General features: G+C 52.8%; 7 protein-coding genes across 7 annotated transcripts; 2 read left to right on the top strand and 5 right to left on the bottom strand.

Moving 5' to 3' along the window:
- Window positions 1–418: 418 nt before the first annotated feature.
- Window positions 419–1,903, bottom strand: ASPACDRAFT_79269 (rRNA-processing protein NSA2). Its single transcript, XM_020205357.1, has 6 exons — window positions 1,865–1,903; window positions 1,783–1,793; window positions 1,182–1,724; window positions 897–1,047; window positions 779–837; window positions 419–721 (listed from the first exon to the last, which is right to left on the bottom strand). Exons 1-6 carry the CDS (start codon window positions 1,865–1,867, stop codon window positions 703–705), a joined length of 786 nt encoding a protein of 261 aa, XP_020055707.1. The 5' UTR covers window positions 1,868–1,903; the 3' UTR covers window positions 419–702.
- A 158-nt stretch (window positions 1,904–2,061) lies between these two features.
- ASPACDRAFT_120723 (mitochondrial 54S ribosomal protein bL21m) lies at window positions 2,062–3,288 on the top strand. Its single transcript, XM_020196375.1, has one exon. The coding sequence runs from the start codon at window positions 2,195–2,197 to the stop codon at window positions 2,894–2,896; it is 702 nt and encodes a 233-aa protein (XP_020055706.1). The 5' UTR covers window positions 2,062–2,194; the 3' UTR covers window positions 2,897–3,288.
- A 200-nt stretch (window positions 3,289–3,488) lies between these two features.
- On the bottom strand, window positions 3,489–5,381 carry ASPACDRAFT_61148 (GMC family oxidoreductase; the record flags this gene model as incomplete). The annotated part of the gene is made up of 1 exon (XM_020203634.1): window positions 3,489–5,381. One exon carries the CDS (start codon window positions 5,379–5,381, stop codon window positions 3,489–3,491), a length of 1,893 nt encoding a protein of 630 aa, XP_020055705.1.
- A 350-nt stretch (window positions 5,382–5,731) lies between these two features.
- Window positions 5,732–7,413, bottom strand: ASPACDRAFT_52750 (VOC family protein; the record flags this gene model as incomplete). The annotated part of the gene is made up of 2 exons (XM_020202656.1): window positions 5,732–7,149; window positions 7,410–7,413. The coding sequence occupies 2 exons, from the start codon at window positions 7,411–7,413 to the stop codon at window positions 5,732–5,734; spliced, it is 1,422 nt and encodes a 473-aa protein (XP_020055704.1).
- Window positions 7,414–8,317: 904 nt separating this feature from the next.
- On the bottom strand, window positions 8,318–9,462 carry ASPACDRAFT_44024 (uncharacterized protein; the record flags this gene model as incomplete). Its single annotated transcript, XM_020201359.1, has 3 exons — window positions 8,318–8,593; window positions 8,644–9,117; window positions 9,172–9,462. 3 exons carry the CDS (start codon window positions 9,460–9,462, stop codon window positions 8,318–8,320), a joined length of 1,041 nt encoding a protein of 346 aa, XP_020055703.1.
- Window positions 9,463–12,782: 3,320 nt separating this feature from the next.
- ASPACDRAFT_52748 (fungal specific transcription factor domain-containing protein) lies at window positions 12,783–13,992 on the top strand (the record flags this gene model as incomplete). Its single annotated transcript, XM_020202655.1, has 4 exons — window positions 12,783–12,827; window positions 12,881–13,154; window positions 13,214–13,382; window positions 13,452–13,992. 4 exons carry the CDS (start codon window positions 12,783–12,785, stop codon window positions 13,990–13,992), a joined length of 1,029 nt encoding a protein of 342 aa, XP_020055702.1.
- A 1,452-nt stretch (window positions 13,993–15,444) lies between these two features.
- ASPACDRAFT_61144 (putative C6 transcription factor (OTam)) lies at window positions 15,445–17,722 on the bottom strand (the record flags this gene model as incomplete). The annotated part of the gene is made up of 2 exons (XM_020203633.1): window positions 15,445–17,203; window positions 17,289–17,722. The coding sequence occupies 2 exons, from the start codon at window positions 17,720–17,722 to the stop codon at window positions 15,445–15,447; spliced, it is 2,193 nt and encodes a 730-aa protein (XP_020055701.1).
- Between the last annotated feature and the right edge of the window lie 1,259 nt (window positions 17,723–18,981).

The following is an 18,981-nucleotide window of genomic DNA, read 5'->3' as shown; positions in this document are numbered from 1 at the left end:
ATTTTTCTCTTCGTCTTCAATAATCTGGAATAGTATGGTTCCCCTTCGTTCATATGTGACGAGAGCTCAAGACACTTGTTTGAAATCTCTATTCGATGGGTGCATTGCATTGTGTTGTATGTTCTAGATCCAAATTGAGAAATGTGTTGGTTTCCATAGAGCCGGTGCAAGGACTGGCAGGAGAGGGAGTGTGATCAGCGTGTATGGGTTTCTTGATTATTCTCTTGATCCAGACACTCCATAGCGGCGAGGTAGACGATACCTGTGAACATGATCCAGACGATCATAAACTGTCACCGAGGTGCTGTACTACTTGTAAACCGCATTTCCCTTTAGCAGCAAAGTCTCCAGACAGACTGACAATGTTCAGATGGATTTGAGTACATGGTAAGTATCGATTCGGTTCGGAGAATAGGTTGGTTTGTGTATCTAGCTAGCTAACTACTATGTATTTTAAGGTACGATTCAAATAACGGGAATCTCTTTTCAGAAAAGATCGATCAAAAGAAACGAGCAAGCACACTTTGCGCGCCACTAACGCCACACACACCCCAATGAGAAAATCCACTTCACTTGAAGCACAAACGCAACGAGACGGTACCAAAAAAAAAGGCACAAACCGACGCAGGTTATAGGAAAGACGGGGAAAAAGCCGTTGTTGTCATGATCGTTGACATGGGAGGGTGAGAACGGGGTTTTAATTTAGTTGAGGAGGACGGCGCTGTGAGGGATGGTTAGGATGTGAGAGCTCCAAGAAGGCAGGGCATCGTGAACTTACTTGACGGTACCGTCAAGATCGGGGTTGTTGGTGACCTGGGCGTATTTACCCCAAACAACCTGCTTGCTGTTAGTTTTGGTCCCCGCATGCACAGAAAAGGAGGGATGTGGTAGCTTGCCTTTCCGGAGGTGGTGACGAGGCCCAGCTCGGAGACGTTGACTTCGAGCACGGTACCCTTGGTCAAGACACCCAGCTGGGTGTAGAGGGGGTTCTGGGGGTTCTTCTTGACGGACAGAATGGGGAGTTGGACGGTGACACCGAGCTCGGGGCTGAGAAGATTGAGGATAATAGCGTTAGTATTCAGCGGAACGTGTGCTTGGCAAATCCCCGATCGGTTCTGAGTGGCGTTCGAGAATCGAAACGGCACACAAGCGATAGGATAGGAAGGGAAGGACAAACGTACTGCGTAACATTGGCCTTCTTGTAACGCAGACCCATGGGGCGGATGAAGCGCTCGTACTTGACGGGCCGACGGGTGAAGTCATTGCCGACGAAGGTGGGCTTGGTGATCATGCGCTTCCAGGACTTCTTGTGCGTCTTCTTGCCGGTATTGACGACCTTGAACATCTCCTCCTCGCTGATACCCTTGACCTTGGGCAAGGGGACGGCGAACTTGGCGGCCTTCTCGTTGCGCTTGTCCTTGATGGCGCTGGACAGGGCCTTGGCGTTGGTGGCCTGCGAGCGGTCGAGCAGGTACTGGGGCAGGGGCGTCTTGGAGGGCTCCTCGGGGGCGGAGGACTTGACGTTCTTCTCCTCCTGGGCCTTGATGCGCTTGCGCATCTGGATCTTCTCCTTGTGGCGCTGCTGCTGGTACAGCTTGGCCCTCAGACCGCGCAGGTTCTGGGCATCCTTGGACTGCTGGTGGACCTCACGGGCCTGCTTCTTGCGGGCGCGCTCATCGTGATCGAGACGCTTACCGTGCTGTTTCGTCCAGCGTTCGATATACCTGTTTTCACCATGGTCAATTTTTTTCGCCGGGTGGCTCGAGAAAAGGTGCGACGAACTCGTTCTGAGGCTGTTCATTGTGGAAGAATAAATCGTTAGCAGATATCCCTCAACAAGACAGAATTCGAATCAGCAACATACCATGTTGAGATAGCGGCAAAGGCCAACGACAAAATCAACAAAGAGGGGGAGGTCTGATAGCAAGCAATCAAGCAGCAAGCAAAAAGGGAAGGATTGATTGATTTGATCCAAAAAAGTTCGGAGAGGGGCTTGGCGGGCGGGTGCGCGGCCGACCGATAATAAGTCACGTGGCCCAACTTTATCGTCCAACCCTCCGGAATTTCTCTCTCCTGTGGAAAAGAAAGCGCCTCTGGTTTGTTGGATCGGTTGTCCCCATTGACCCAGCAAGCAGGGACTCACTTGCCCGCCTCAATCGAGTCAAAGCATACACTTGCCAGATACCCATCCAAAATGTTCTCCCGCACTGCCCTCGCCAGGGCCTTCGCCCTCCCGGTAATGGAGCAACCATGCGCTGCCGCCGCCGTCGCCGCACGCTTCTCCGTCGCCCGGGCCTGTCTTCACAGCAGCGCCGCATCACCAGCACCAGCACCACCAACAACAACAACAACACAACCCGAATCCCCCCTCTCCGCGACCCCACGAGCCCAGACCTCCACGCCCACCCCCCAAGAAACCCCCTCCTCTACAATCGACTTCAAAAAACCCGTGGCCCCAACCTTCACCGCGCCGCTGCAACTCACGCCGACGCTCCTCTCCCAGCTCCCGCAACTCACCACCCAGCAGCCGCACTACATCATCTCGCACCTGCACGACCGGCCCTACCTGCTGACGCAGGGCGACTCGATCCGCCTGCCCTTCCTGATGCCCAAGGTGAAGCCGGGGGACATCCTGCGCTTCAACCGGGCGTCCGTGCTGGGGTCGCGGGATTTCTCGCTGAAGGGCGCGCCCTACGTCGATGAGCGGCTGTATGAGTGCCGCGTGCGCGTCGTGGGCGTTGACTCCGAGCCCCTCCGCATCAAGGAGAAGACGAAGCGCCGCCGGCGGCACGTGCAGATGATTCGGAGCAAGCACAAGTATACCCTGCTGCGGGTTATGGATGTCAAGATTAAGACCGCGGAGGAGTTGTTGCGGGAGGGGGCGGTTGTTGTTTAAGAGGATTTCCCACGTCGTGATGGGGGTACTCGAAAATTGTTACTTGCGGATTCGGGATTTTCTTTTCTTGGTTGGACGCAGTGAATGTTCACATGGGGCTGTTGTTGGATGGGAAGGGAGACTGCCAGAGTGAGAAAGGCGAAGACCGGGCAAGGGGTGGATGGTTAGGATGGTTGGAACCTGCAATTGCAAAGGATTTATGTACAGATAGAAAGTGGGTGTCTGTTTCCATGCACAAAGTGGTGCACTTGTATTGTATCTCATAATTGGGTTTTTCGAATGTTCAACGTGCTTTTCTTCTTTATGTCTGAGGACAGGGTAGATTTGAGACTCTCACTCAGCAGACAACGCGGATATTCTTCTGGTGTCGACAATACCGAACCAATGAAAGCAATGCTACGGAATAATGTCTCCTCGAAGCCCGGAGTGATGAGCTTTGAGTCAAGCATTAACTACGTTACCCTCCGCATCATGGTCGACAGATGGGCTTCGCTTAGAGACCGGTGCTTAGGAATGTCCAGAAGATTTTTTAAGAATGGTTTATATACAAAGCCCCAAAGTCGGCACACGAGGGCTGTCCACCGCATCACAGCTACGAGCTGAAATTAATGCTTGCTTGCAGTATCTCATTTGCAATCTTCTCAGCCAGGGCGTAGACAGTTGCCTGCGGATGTCCCGGTGGTAGGAAGGGAAAGCTGCTGATATCAACCACCCGCAGACGTTGCACTCCAAATACTCGGGCCACATTGTCGATGACTGCCATCCTATCGTCCTTTTGTCCCATCTTGCACGTGCATGAGGCATGGTTGATCGCCGACGCATCTTGTCTTAGGAACTCGCGTACCTGATAATCCGTCTCTACTTCGGACCCTGGCACGCACGTTTCCAGGTCGATAACTCCGACCTCAGCAAGATGGGTCCAAATCTCACGACTGCGCCTGAACGCTTGAATGGAAGTATCCATGTCTCTGGGGTCAGCAAGCCACTGTGGATCAATGATAGGCGGCGTGGACATGTCTGGACTGGCTAACGAGACCATTCCGCGAGAGAACGTAGCCTGAACTATTGATCCCATGGCAATGGTATAGTTTCGCTCAGAAGCATCGGTGTCTCGGCTGACGCCACTAAGTGCCCATTCAAGCTCGGGCCAGTCCTTGGGAAAGTCTGCAAGACTCTTGAGATTCTCCTCAGTTAGCTGGGAACGATATTGCTGCGGCAGCTTCTCGAAGCCAAAGTACCCGGGCCCTACGATTGTCAACGGCCCTCGGGCGTTCTCAATATATTGTCGGACATGCAGTTGATCTGATGCCTCTTCTGTCACCAAAAAAGGCACCATCTGCTCGTTCACACGGCACATTGTAATCACGACAGGGTGATCTTGCATGTTCTTACCGACGCCTGGGAGGTGGCTGACACAGGGGATACCATATCTAGAAAGTTGTTCGCATTCACCAACACCAGAGACCATGAGCAGTTGCGGAGACTGTATGGGTCCCGCTGATACTATGATCTCTTCGCGAGCCCTGAGGTAAAAATCGAGGTTCGAGGTACCAAACGTGCCGGCAGTTGAGACGAGGACCTCGGAAGCGGTCTTGTCTCCGCCGTTGAACAGTATCTTCTGGGCGAGCGTGTTCTTGTAGATTGTCAGCCTGTTCCCACTATCGAGTGCCTCTTGCAGAAAGCTGGACTCGGATGAGGAACGATGGGCATTCTTTGGGTTGATAGTTCGGCTCATGAACCCAGAGCCTAGCAGGCCGCCACTGTTGAACTCCGTCTCTTTGAACCCAAGCCCATCCGTCAGAACTTTGCGTACAGTGTTAGCCAACGGGTCGATCCAATTACCCGACGAGACTTCAAGAGGACCGCCGTCATTAAAGGCGTCCTCATTATGCAGAATGTCATAATCACTCCAGATGGTCGGGTCCGGCGGAGTAAAGCGCACAGACTTCTTGTACCACGGCAGCATGTTCTCGAAGGTATAGCTCTCGTCATCCACTTCTTCTGCCCACTTTTGCATGCTGCCCTTGGTGGGGCGGTTATAGTTCATACTATTCTGAGCGGAACTGCCTCCTAGAAGCTTGCCGTGCGCACAGTGGAAGACACGGCCACCCAGGACCTGCTGTGGCTGCGTCTTGAAGCGCCAGTCGTTCAATGGATGATACGCCTCGGGGGCGTCCCCGCAAAAGAGCCCTCGGGCGTATGCAGGGACGACGGACCAGTTGCCATTGTCAATCTCGGCGAATCCACCCGCTTCGACGACCGCAACGCTGAATCGTTCACTCTGAGCAAGACGACTCGCGATGGTCAAGCCAGCAGTTCCACCTCCAATGACGATATAGTCAAAGGTTGCGTTTGCACCGGGCGTGCCGAAGGACGTTCCTAGGAGAGGGCCTCGTCGTCCATAGTGGAAAAGGTTGAGGTCCTGTTCTTCCTGGGCGAAGACTGCAGCTGCGAGACCGAATAGAAGCCAGGAGGAGGTATGCATGGCGGAATTGTTCGGATCCAACGGTAGTTGTTCAGACGACTAATGATAGAGCGATCTTAGTGATAACGATGCTTGGAGGACATTCGGGAAAATGGGTGTCGGATAACGATGCGATCAGTGAATGATATGCAAGAGAAGAGGGTATGAAGAAGGAGAAGCACCGAGCCAGGGGCGGTGGAAGAGTATTTGTTGGCAAGAGGGGAGGGGAATGCAGTAACACGACATGTTTACTCCAAAGGGAAAGAGGCAAGGTCTATACGCCTTGGCTAATGACACAAGTATAAATGATTACTAGACTATCAAAATGTATGTACTATACTGTATTGTACTGTACCTTCACAAACCACATCTCACTCCGTAATCTCTTCTAGTCCCAGTTGCACCCGACACTGATCCAGACTATCACTTTGCATCCGCGCATACAAGCTGAATTCATCCGTCGTTGGGACTCCCAGCATCCGGTGAAACCCATCCAGATCCGGCTCGGCCTCCATAATCAACCGTTTTGACTGGGTCGTGTTCCCCAGGTTGGAGTTGAAGATGCCCCCCGCAGAGAGCGGCAGGAAGTCCTCATACGTGATGGGCTCATACTCCAGTACTCCTTCTCGCAGAAGCTGGGATACGCTCGCGGTTCCCAACCTCAACCCGCTCAAGCCCTCACTCCCCTTCGCAGTGACATGATAGTAGAAAAACGCCAACTTCTGCGCCCACAATTCACCCAACTCGTCCGGAAACCCTTGAAAATGTCTTTCAAGAATGCTTTCGTATTGCGCATCTCCGGCTCCGATTTCCTTGGCCGCAACCTCAGTATTCACTGCCGCCAGGATATCATCATACAGTTTTCTCCCTTTGCGCGTGAGCGCAAATCCCCGCTGCTCGACTTCCCCAAATCGCGCGGTATGCGAGCCCTTCACATAATCTCCATGTCCGGTCCGGAAGAAGACTGTCTCCTCGCGGGCCTTGAAGCTCGTCTGTCGTAGCAGGATTGGACATTTTCGTCTTGGGGGCCCCTCGATGCGCTCCTTGGCCGGCATACCCGCCCCCCACATTCTGGACTGCACGGCATCAATATCGAGCGTCCGCGGCGTTAGGTGGTTAATGTGGCAACTGGGAAAGGAGACAATATCCGCAATGAGGGGATGTTCGGCTTTGAGGGTCTGGTACTCGTCCAGTGTGACGGTGGCGTGGGAGTGCCAACGGAAGGTCTTGAGGGCTTCGGCTATGAGCTCTTGACCAGCTTCAGGGGTGAATGGGTTCGGCTGTTGTCGGCTCTCTGCGAGCTCCATGAGGGTCTGAAGTCGGTCTGTGAAGATGGATCGCTGGGAGAGGGCGCGTTCGGCGAGGAGACGTGTGCGTGGGGTGAGAAGATCCATGCGGAGGACGGTGGTGAAGACGCGGAAAGGGTGTCTGGATAGGGCTTCTGGGCTGGTAGGTCGGAAGGCCGTGGCGTGCATGGGGAAGCCGGCGAGCGTGAGGTCGTAGTAGCCGACTGGATGCATGTCCATGATGGCAAACAGGCGGCGGATGGTGGTGAGTTCTTGAGCAGTGCCCAGTCGGATGGCGCCATGGCGTTCGACACGGTGGCGTGCGGGGAGGATCTCGTCCGCGTCGGTGAGATCATTACTTGAGCGCTTGGCCTGTGCGGTGACAGTTTCTGTATCGGCTTGGTAAACGAGATCGACTAGATCGCCGTAGAGAGGAACCTCTGTTTTGTACATCTCAGAGAGCGCGTGGCAGAAGCTGGCCCGGAGGGAATCCTGGCTCCATTCTTGAGCTGATGCTGCCATGGTTGAGGTGAGTCGGATCGCGCTGATTCTTAGAGAGGAAGCAAGTGTAAAGGAAGCCTGTAGATAATGGGGCAAAGGCTGAGTAAATAATCGTCGTCGGTACATGAATGATAAACACAGGCAAGCGCTGGTTGGTCGAGCTTCTATACTATGTTAGATAAGATAAGAACCGATCAGTCAGGATGAGCAAGCTGCCAGGTGGACAAGTCGGCTTACTCCATGCAGCTCACATTTAATATACCCATGCCTCGTGGAATTCAACATGGCGTTCATACCAGACCGATCAAGTCCATCACGTACACTTCATCCGCATGACCATGCACTGTTGCAAGTCATCACCCCGATGCTCTCATACATTGCCGTGTATAACCGTCTTGTGCCTGAAAAGCATGTCTCGGATACTTCATCCGTCGGAATCCGACTGCCAGCCCGGTCGAGTGACTGACAGACTAATCCATCGGATGGAGACTTCGGAGTCTTCTCCGGACTTAGCCGGGTGCCGTGGAGGGACAGTGGACAGCTCTGGGACGAAAACAGAACCGGAAAAATGATAGGTACTCAAGCCAATCGGAGTGCAGGAGCTAGAGATCTTCCGTCGGCTTATTCAAGGGGGTTCAAAGGTATTGATTGCATTGTATCGAGTATGAGCCCTGAAAGTGATGGAGGGGATGAAGTCGGTATTTCCCAGCTGAGAGTGAGAAGGCGGAGAGACGCAACCACCTCGGTTGTATGATAGACAATCTCTGTGTAGTCAACAGGTTAAAGTCATGCGACCAAACAAGATCGTCTGGCCCTTGCAGCATTTTTGTAAAAAGTACTATGACAAGTGAGGATTAGAAGTGTATGTGATGACTCTGTTGACAACGCATTGGACCAAAATTGTGAAAGCATTGAATCTCAGTACATGGGGGCAGCCTTCGCGAAGAAATGGGCTGCATACACCGAGAAAGAACCAATGGGGTCACCTTAAGACAACCACACCATCTACAGTTTGCTGGAGACAGAGCTACTCTGATGCTCGGTATTGGTATTTGTATGTGCTCATGGATGAGCAGTTACATTGAGCGGGTCTTGTGTCATTGCGCTGCCACTGCTGTACCATATATACGTACATTAACCGGGCGTAGTTTATACCTAGTGGTTCGTGGTTCAATCCTCCGTCTTGCGAGGCGGAGGCGGGCTCTTCTTGACCAAAATAAAGTCCTGTTCCAGAAGCCAGAACCCTGTCGACTCCTTGCCGTCAATTGTCTTGGTGATAGGTGTCACGTTGTGTTCCTGAGCCAATTTGAGGTCCTCACACCAGTTGTAGTCCACAATCAAACTTTTCTTCACCCCGAACACGGTGTCACTCTCCACAAAGTTGCTGTCTCGAGAGTACAAGGCAGTGATCAGCTTGGTGTACGCGGGGTGTTCGATCATAAAATGCTATTTGATGTTAGCATCTATGCACAGACTCCGAGGTTGAATGGTCTAACCATGTGAGCGGGGCGGAACCAATGCCGCTTGAGCTTGCGCAAGAGCTCGCCAACGGGGCCGTCGTTGGAAATCGGATAGGCCACGGGCTTGACACAAAGAAAAAGGAAGTGACCCTTTTCGTCCGAGAGGATTTTCCCCCGGCAGTTGGGATCGGCGTTTCCGTCATACTCCAAGTCGTACACTCCGTTGCCGTCCGTCTCCCAGACGTCGATTAATGCCTTCGGTACATTATTGCCATCTGTATCTTTGATCCAACCACGTACGATCGTGGGCTCGCCGGGGGTACCCTCCGTGAAAATCGATTCTCCGTATTGGAATGAATGCGCTTCTTCGTCATGGAATGGACCCAGCACAGAAGACTCGGTAGCTCCGGGCACAGCAGGATAGGAGAGGGCGTCAACTAGCGCGGAGATCCCCAAAATATCGGAGAGAAGCACGAACTCGTGACGGACATCGGTCGAGATTTGTCCGACCTACAGAAGGCGCTGTTAGGCTATAATATGACTCGGCAGAGGACTGTCACCCACTTTGGTCAAAAACTGCCATGCTTGCTCCCATTCATCAAATTGCAGTCCAACGTCTCGTACGTAATCATGGGCCGCTTGAATCAACTTCAAAATGAGATATCGGAGTCGCGGGTTGTCGCACATGGAATTGATCTTCATCACATTTTCTGTGATATTCTCTATTGTCAGGTCGAGCATTGGAGGTAGATTAGCCGCGATCTCCTCTGGCGTTGACGCGGCCGCCCATTTGGCCCGAGTTCGGTCGCTTAGTCCCTCGACCGGCGGAGCTCCGTTCAGATCTTGCCTAGACATTGTGAGACTCAAATGCGGTAGGTACAGAAATGATTGGTGATGGTTCTCGAACTGGACAGTCGCCGAGGCGTGGACATCTTTCTCTTATACTTCGTCTGCCTCGCAACTCGCTTCGGTTAACAACATTTTGATCTCGAAAGGCTCAAAACACACAATCTCCCCGCATCAGCCTAATGCGGGGCGGGGCATAAACCACTTGAGACTTGGAACGTCACTCCAGGTGTTTGCACCGGTAACTGTATCTTGGGTGTATGCCGCTCAACGAGATCCGTCGGAGCGGAAGGATAATGCGGAGGTGGTTCCGACGGAGGAAGCTGTGGCGGAGGAGCAACACTTCCAGCAACCAATTTAGCATTGAGCGACCGGCATCGGTCTGCGCAGGGAGTTCAAAGCATGATCGACGATGCTGGAGCTTGGTGATGCAAAAGACCTCGGCGTAGAGATCAGGGATTGCACGCGAGTTCCGGATGCCGGTATTCCGTAGATTTACTCCGTACTCTACATTCCTTTCCATTACCGAAGCTCAAGCAACTAGCGACAATTGTATACACCCGAAAAACCGATGGTGATGGGTAACGGCATGGCCGAGGTACTGCATCAACCGTCAATAGTTCTGGGTTTGTTTGACGTCGTCATTCTGCAGCACGAGCAGAAGTTCCCTTCCGCTGTCAATGTCGGGTGGTCGAGGCGGAGCATACCATGACGTATAGTACGAATGGCTTATTCGTCCGAACAATAGGCATCATGATTCTTCAGTTCGAACTTCTTTCGACTGCATAATTGCGGATCACGATGCAGATCTAGAGCATGGAATCACATATCTGCAAATCCTCGCATATGTCATCATGCTTGTTAAGAGTGACTTCTATCGCCAACCAATTGTAACGGACGATTTGTCGATGACTAGCGACGAAGCTCAAACCATGGCAGCAAACTGGGTGGGTTAAGGAACAATGCGGAACTCATTTTTCGTAGCCTGCCAGCCATCGAGTACTCAGTAAGTAATCATAGCCATGGCATGGGGTACAATTTCCGAAGCCTCTGCGAGTTGTGAGAAGCACCAAAGAAGTCTACCCCAGACCCCGCGTAAACCCCGGATTCTCAATCTTCGTCGGACGTGCTCGCTGTAAGTCGGCATTATCGGGAAATTGGCAATCTGTGGCCGGTGGATTGGAATGTCGGGAGCCAATCTTATCTAGCGCATCTCCAGTGTGGAGCACATGTCGAGTCAGCTGAAGAATCCAATAACTAGCATCGTCAACAGAAACCCCGAGAGATCAACAACAGCAGCCAAGAGAGGCATACATTGACTGGAACTGGAACTGAACTGGTCAGGGATGGAAGGCGGAGGGGAAACTGCCTCGCCGGTGACGGCCAAATTGCGCGCTTCTCGCCGACGCCCGCCGCGCGCTTCCCGTGCCTGCGAGACTTGTCGAGTCCGCAAAACCAAAGTAGGAAACTACTGTTTGCTCGTCCGTTCGTCACGTCTCCCACTGACACTCGTTGACTGTAGTGCGATCAAGCCCAGCCATGTTCTTATTGTGCTTGTATGAGACACTGCAGAACCAACCCCCTTTGTATGTGAGCGACACAGTTAATCAGTTGACTCTCAGATCATTCGCTCGACTGTTTGTATAGAGCTGCAGGTCCCAACGAGAACTCGTCTGCAGTCAAACGCCAAGCGCAGATTCGCGAGGCCCAGCGGTACCTCGATAATCCTTGTTCTTTCTTGCTATCTTCGGGTTCTGACCTTAGATCAAGACAGAAAACCAGACCATCACCATGGCCAGATGTCGATCAGAGTCGTTATGACAGCTTCCAGCACGTCGATTCTCCAGACCATTCCAGCAGAGGGATACCCCGCGTCCCTCGAAGTGATGGCAATGCTAATGCCAGTTCGCCCGCCCATTTCACTCCCAAGCGCGATGATGACACTATGCCCGGTAAGTAGACTATGCTCTAGTCATTCATCTTCCTTGGATTGTATGCTCAAGAATGGTTTGCAGCCGCCACGCCTGAGGTAGTCTGCGACTCAGCCTCCAGAGACGGGTTGAGCGGTGTCAACATTCACACAAATGGCACAGAGTTCTACGGCAATTCCTCTAACTTGGCCTTCCTCGGCAACTTGTATGCACGAGCCCGTACCCAGGCAGACATTAGAGGGTCGACCGTCCCTGATAATGAGCATACTCATGCTCTGATTGAGGGCCATACCGCGGCTCCCGACACGGTGCAAACCAGCAAAGATGGATTGAACCAGTTGACTCCCAGCCCGACGGCAGACACGCAGTCGGAGGGTGCGCGTCCTACAACCAATACAACGCAGCTTTCTATCGTGAATTTGCTTTATAATCCAAAATATCCGAGTCAATCTCCCCTACAAAGTGATGGGCAAAGTGTAATTGAGAGCGGTGGAACCGCGAAGAATGTGGTGAGCTCGCAGAACACAGCTACTAAAGGATATACAGGTGAGTACAAGCCAACACATGAGTCTTGAAGTCCCCAGTACCTAAGTGGAAATTTCAGATATAAGCCACGAACATGATGTCATACCAATCATCGAGAGCCTATCAGAAGAGGCCCAGATTGAAATCGAGAAAATGTTCATTGGAAGTTACTTTTGCAACAAGCATTATATACACCCTATGCTGTGCAAAGGCACATTCATGCAATGTTGCGAGAAAGAGGCCTTTGTGATAAGCAGAAGAACTAGCTTGTATCGTGGATCCTCGAAGTTCGCTGGGTTATACTTCGCTGTGGTCGCGTTGGGTGCGATCAACGCCAGTCCACATGAGACGGCCCTGCTAGACCATTATTGCAACTATAGCCCCATTCCAAGGAGAGCCGGGACCACAAGCAGACCATCTGTGTTAGACTTTGCTGATTTCTATTTTGGCCGAGCCAAACGGGCGCTGGGAGATCTATTCGAGAGCTGCAGTTTGGAGGGAGTGCAGGCGCTTCTACTCCTGGTAAGCTTTTCTCACTCTGATGGATCTGACCATGTGCTGACGCATGTCTTCAGAGTGTGTTCTGTCAGAACGCTCTTCGACCGCATAGTTGTTTCATGTATAGTGGAATGGCGGTCCGAACCGCGGTAGCCATCGGACTGGCATCAGGGATGACGTCCTTGTCCCCAGGTGTTCGCAAAGAAGGAATTCGGACTTGGTGGTAGGTAAAACATCGCGTTCTCATAGTGCTTGATTGACAAAGATTAGGTGTATTTATTCGCATGAGATGTAGGTCAGAATACCACTCTCAAGATCTCAGGATTACTAAGAATGAGCAGTGAGATGTGTTGCTCTTCTGGTCGCTTAGACAGCATGAAAGACCTGCAGTACTACCAAGTTCCCTTACCTATTTTAAAGGTGAAGTACTAGTGACAACCCATTGAAGAAATGTATTGACCGTGCTCACATAGGTGACTCCCGGCAACCTACTTGATGCCGATGCCGAAGACAATCATGTGGCAATGATTCCAGCAATGGTGGCCCTAGCACAAATCATGTCCGAGGCATCACACCTTCTCTACCACTCTCCCAAGCGCTCAATGGGCGAGATGTCGCATATTGCCATAGATCTAGACAACAAACTGCTGGCATGGAAGTCTACTCTCCCTGAATTCTTAGATATCGACGCCGCCTCGCTCAATGATACAGAGTGGGCCTTCAAACAGAAACTCGTGCTAAGACTAAGTACGCCAGACAATCCTAACCAGACTTCATCCTACCTTCTTAGAAGCTGATGTGCCCAGGATATTACAATACCCGAATCCTGATCCACAAGCCTTTCCTCGCCGCATCAGCCTCCAAGACCGAAGCGCCAAATATCCTCCAGCACCTGCACGCCTGTCTCGATGCCGCGAGAACCAGCATCAACATGCAGTACGAATCATTCATACACAGGATCTACATTCGTACCTGGTCAGTTCCCCTGGTGCCGTGCCATCATGCCACATCCTCTATCCACTGACCAACCCCTCCTATAAAAAGGTGGTACAACACCTCCTACGCCCTCTACGGTGCCATGATTCTCCTCCACCTCATCCTCTCGGGATACCCCAGCATCCGTGACGAAGACCTCCTACTCGACGTAGAGAAGAGTCTCGACATCTTCGAATCGATGAACAATATCGTCGTCGCCCGCCGTTGCGCCGAGATGATCCGCGAGGTTCTCGAAGTCGCACGAGCCTGCGTAGCTCGACGTCGCACCCCCCACTACACCTTGTCCACTTCAACCGTGCCACCACCACCGCCACTGCCAATAACCGGCCCAGCGAACCCGTCTGCTTCCTCACCTGCACCATTCGGCCTAAGCAATCCGCACACCCAGCAACAGCAAGCTGCCACAAACCCCACGAGCAGCACAGCACCCGGCGTCGACAACGATTTCTTTTTTTCGCTGTTCAATCCCGACTCGCAGCCCAACGATACCCGCGCCGAGATCCTGGCGAATCTGGTGGACCCCACCATCCTCGAGGACTTTGCATTTGGGAACGGGGCCAGTGATTTTTCGTTCTTTCTTGGAACCTGAACCGGAACCGGAACCGGAACCTGGAGTACTGATCAAGATGCTCTTGGGGAGCTGCGGGAGGCGGGGATGCGTGTCTTTAGACCTTGAGTTACTATCTACAAGTACCCTGTATCTATGACCTGATTATAGACATTGTCGCAAGCTGCGTAGCTAGCTCCACAGTCCAGGGCTCTAGATCTGAAGCCCGCATACTTACTCACAGCGCCCAGTCCCAGTAGCTGCAACGAGACGTAATGAATCTCCTAAACCAGAATCTCACCCTCGGTACACCAGCTGCAAACAAACAAACCCAACCATACCTCGATCCCTGATAGAACGTAGCCCAGGGGCAAGCCCCAACTCCTGCCTAAGGTTTCCACGAGGCATCATCGAGTCCCAATCCGTCGGGATTCGCCCCCACAGTCAACCCAGCTCGCATTTCGGGGCAAGAGAAATGTCCCAAATCAGGTATATTGCAAACCACTTAAGACAGACACCTCTTTGGTCTTCCCGTCCGGCAGCCCCAGTTCATTCATCCCAAACACGGTAGTATTTCAACTGAGCCGTGACTATGACTCTCGAACCGGCGGCTCATCGGACGCCGGCCCTCGCATGCAAGAGGCAGAAGGGGGGAGGGAGGGGTGTAAGAGCAAGGGTAAATCTTGCAAAGTAGGTTTTCATGGCAGAATATGAATGGTATCATGGCTGGCTGTTCGAGTTCCTCTTGAGGGAATTGTATTTCGATAAACAAAGGCGAACTTGACCCCTGGCGTGGCTCTAAATCGCACAGACCACATCATCCGGGTACGCCTCTATGGCGAGCGGGTGCTATGAATCGGCTGGTGATCATGTGATGGAGAGAAAGGAATACATGCGGATGCTTTGCAGAGACGGGAAAGGAAGGCATTTCTCCAGGCCTAATCCACGGGTCACCGAAGAGGAAATCACCAAGACGTCGAGCCAGCCAGTCGGTGACCGGCGGGAGGATGATGACTATGATAGCCTCCCCATGATCCATTTCTTAAAAAGCGTTTTGTACAATGTATCAACTTTGAATCATGTGTTTGATCAATTCACACTTTCTATCCGATTGCCATCCAGTCTATGTTCATCCCATATCCTTCATGTAGGGGGAAAATAAAGAAACCATATGTACAAGTATAATGCGAGTGAGATGCTGAAAAGTCAGCCACCCGTCCATCTAGGGAATTAGTTCGTAAACCAGCAGCATAGCCGTCATCAAAACACAAAGTGGAAAAAGCAAGAGGTATCATAGAAACGAGACACCCCTCCTAGCAAGAAGACAAAACGCCAGAACCAAAAGAGACATGCAAATTCATCAGGGCATCACATAAGGGTTGGGGAAAGCAGACACAGAAAACACTGCTAGTAAAGCCCGGGGTATCGCGAATCTCCTTTTAGGGGGGGAACATCACAAAGAGAAAGGTGGGAGAAGAAAAGGGGGATAGATGGCTAGAGAGGGGGGATAGAAGAGTCTTGCAGGCTCTCATCACTGATAGAGGTTGCTGGAGATGCCAATCCCGAGATGACTGAGGAGGTGCCACCCAGGCCACTGTCCGGAGCCTCCAAGATCGAGTCCTCCATGGCGCCCATGCGCGGGGGATTGATCGTCGTGGGTTTGGCAGCGCTGGTCATCAGTTCATCGATGCCAGGTTTTTCAGGAACGTAATGATCCAAATTGTTCGCGTTGTCCAGACTCTCCAAGGCAAACTCCAAAAACTCAGCATCCTTCTTGCTGACGCTCAGCGTCCAGCGGTATTCGCAGAGTCGCAGCCGATAGAATTCGGCTTCTTCCTTGGTTGGGGCGGAGATGCGAAGGAGGACCCCGAAGGAGCCGATCAGAGCAAAATTGGTCCGTGCCGTAGCCGGCCAGAAGGACCGCAAGTGGGAAGGCCGGAGTCGGTTGACAAAGTCCATTGCGGAGATCAATCGCGTCTTGGCGGCGGACCGACAGATGTGGGACAAGTAGGCGTCGGCGTTCTCCGGCGCCAGCGACCGCACAATGCAGCGGTGTAGGGTGATCTCCGTTGCGAAGTAGGCTAGGTGCAAGGCACCGTTGCGAGCGTTGTCCTCAGTGACGACCTCGAACAGATCGCCGCCCGAGTCCATCTTCAACTCCGACGGAAGGCGGCCAAACCATTCTTTTAACCGAATCTGGGCCGGCTTGGCACGTTCGAGAATCATCCGAGTCCGATTGTTTCCTGCCGCCTTGAATTCCTCAATCGCCTGTAAAGTATAGAAACGATCCAAGATATCGGAGAGAATGGTGGTCAGAGCCACCATGTGACAGAAGGATAGCGGGCCGTGGCCGACGGGCGCATCGTCGTGTTGTGCTGAGGCAGCGAAAGCGTCGGTGAAATCCTGCTCCACCAGATCCTGAACCATCCAATTGGAGGCGAAGATGTGAGACGGCCGTCCATGCACAAGCGCGGACCACTTATCCTGCATGTATAGGGCCCATGCCAAGCGTTTCCGGAGCCCTTTCTCCCATGTGTCCATTCGCCAATTAGAGCAGTTCTGGTGCAAGCCAAGCTCAAAGCCGGCCGTGACCAACTGCGCAGTCAACGCGGCTGTGGCTAGGTTTGACCTCTGCATAAGAAGCAGTCCCGCCTGGATGGTAGAGATGGAGGCATAGGGGAGCGACTCCACCAAAAGCCGAAGGGCCGTGCTCTCCAAGCGGCCGGCATCGGGACGCCGGATGGTCTGAGACGCGGGACCAACATCGACAAACTTCAAAGCGAGGACATAGACAGCAGAGAGAAGCAGTGGTGACAGGCCACTCCGGGCCCGATAGGACTGTCGGAAACCGTCTTCAAGGAGAACGGGGAAGGTGGGATGGACATGTTCGAAAAACTTCTCCACTAATGTGGAGCCATAGGGAGCGACCAGGCTCTCAATAGCGTCCAAGGAAACAGTGTGCGGTGAGTCCGCGGGCGATCGAGTGCTGACCACCCGCATGAAGGTGCCGTCGTCACTAAACTTCCGCACACGGGAGGTAGCCACGAACCCTTCTTGGTTTTGATCCAAGGGCAAGAAGTCCAGGAGGGCGGGCTCTAAGTCGGTGGTGAGGCCGATATGTTGGATGGAATGTTGCCAGAACGAGGAGGAGGAAGTGGGCAATTGATGATCAGGTTGGTGGTGAGGGAGGGTGTGATTCAAGAGTGGGCGGACAGGGTCGGATTTGGCCAGCACCGGGGGAAGGGTAGATAACCTGGCGGCGGGGACGTTGATTAGCTGAAAGTCCTACTATATCTCGAGTCCAAGTCCGAGATCGGCCGTGCCCGGTGAAATCATACCTCTTAGGCGATCCCAGCTCCTCGGATTCGGTCTCGTCCAGTTTCCGCTTCTTCGCCTGCAACTCGGCCGTGCCGGGGCGACTGGCCACCGCCAGTGTGAAGGTACAGTCCTGCCGGTGAAAGTCGCACGAATAACACTTGTTCACCATTTCGTTCATAGCACACCGGCTCTTTCTGCGCACGCATGCGTCACAACTCGACCCATCCCGGCCTGGCGCGGTGACACGAGGGAGCGTTCCCACGGAAGATGCAGGCGAGTGTGGCGTAGATAGAGAACCGGGCTGGGGGGTAGGTGTTTGTTGGACTTGGGAGGACTGCGGGATCCGGGGACGAAGTAGTTGGTGGTCAGAGGAAGGGGATTGTTGGAAAGAAGCTGCTGAAGGGCCTGTTGGGCCAGTCGTCGAGGACGACTGCAGGGTGATAACAGCAGCCATTCAGGAAGGCAGGAATGGGCAGGTCGAGCGCCAGGTAGTTGATAGGGCGATAGGCCAGCCCACGGAGATAGGTCCGGGGGAATACGGGGAGAAATCAGACAGGGGAGGAGTGGGAGGTGAGAGATAGGCGATAGATCGTGTGCCAATCTCACGAATGGTTGATCGCAGATAGGCAGTAATAATGAGAATACAAATGATAATAATACTGCACGATAGCGACTCGGGTCACGTAAATAACACCGGGGCGACCCGGAACGTCCGCCGTTACAGGGCTCCGCAAACCCAGGGACGGAAGATCAATCTAGAGGGATGGCTGACTCGTAGTCAGGCCGGAGTCCCTGTCTGATGTCTGATCCCCGAGCAGGGGATTATCTGGGGGAATAATGCTGACGCCGTGGTGGTTGGTAGTGAGGATTCGCCTGGAGGGAATCGGTATTCCTGCCGTTTTGGGGGGGGGGAGGGAAGAGAGCGGCGGGCGATAGTCCAACGCACCGACCAATAGCTGCCGGGGCTTGACGGGGGGGCCAAGTACGAACCGCAGCGGAGAAGCTTATCAGGGAAAATAACCGGACAACCAAGCAACGGATTTCAATTGGTGTCGTCGGAGTGACGGAGGGGCGCAACTGATGAAGCGAGCAGGGGATCACAAGTAATAGCGTGGTGGTAGAATAGAAAACACAAAGAAGAAGAATGAGGGTGAGTGGGTTAGGAAAGTAAGAGAGAAGTTGGAGAAGAGCGTGGGAGGGAGAGTGAGTGAGTGAGTGAGTGAGTGAGTTACAACACTGATTGATCACTTCAGGCAAGAGCCTGGAGCGGAACCGGAGCAACTCAATTGGGAAGGCGCGAGGGAGCGCCGGCGGGGAGGACAGGCAGAGGAACCACAACAGTAAATCTTATTGAAAAGATGGTGACGACAATGATGATGATAATTGAAATCGATAATCAATCATAGATAATCAGGGAGGATAGACTGGGCTGAGCTGAGCTGAGAATAGATAGTAGGTAGTAGTCTGAAGGCTGGAGTAAGTAGGTAGTGTAGTCAATCACACTGTTCCTGTTTCGGATTCCCAGATACTTGGATAGTATATAACCTATAGCATCCACCAGGAATCCGGTTTCTTTCTTTGGTTCTTTTCTCCTGCCAAACTGCAAAAGAAAAAGGAAAGTTCCCAAGTGATGGAGATGGGATTCTCTTGAATTTGCCCCCTCTCCCCCAGCCATGGGGACTCATAGTAATATACTGGCCATGACAGAATGAC

This window comes from Aspergillus aculeatus (assembly GCF_001890905.1).
Source record: "Aspergillus aculeatus ATCC 16872 unplaced genomic scaffold ASPACscaffold_9, whole genome shotgun sequence".
NCBI lineage: Eukaryota > Fungi > Ascomycota > Eurotiomycetes > Eurotiales > Aspergillaceae > Aspergillus > Aspergillus aculeatus.
This window is presented reverse-complemented; position numbering and strand designations above follow the sequence as displayed.

Coding starts and splice junctions, on each gene's coding strand:
- ASPACDRAFT_79269 (XM_020205357.1), bottom strand. Junction 1,048..1,181: donor AAGAAGGCCAATGTTACGCA/GTACGTTTGTCC, acceptor CAATCTTCTCAG/CCCCGAGCTCGGTGTCACCG. Junction 838..896: donor TCGTCACCACCTCCGGAAAG/GCAAGCTACCAC, acceptor AACAGCAAGCAG/GTTGTTTGGGGTAAATACGC.
- ASPACDRAFT_120723 (XM_020196375.1), top strand. CDS start 2,195: ATGTTCTCCCGCACTGCCCTCGCCAGGGCCTTCGCCCTCCCGGTAATG.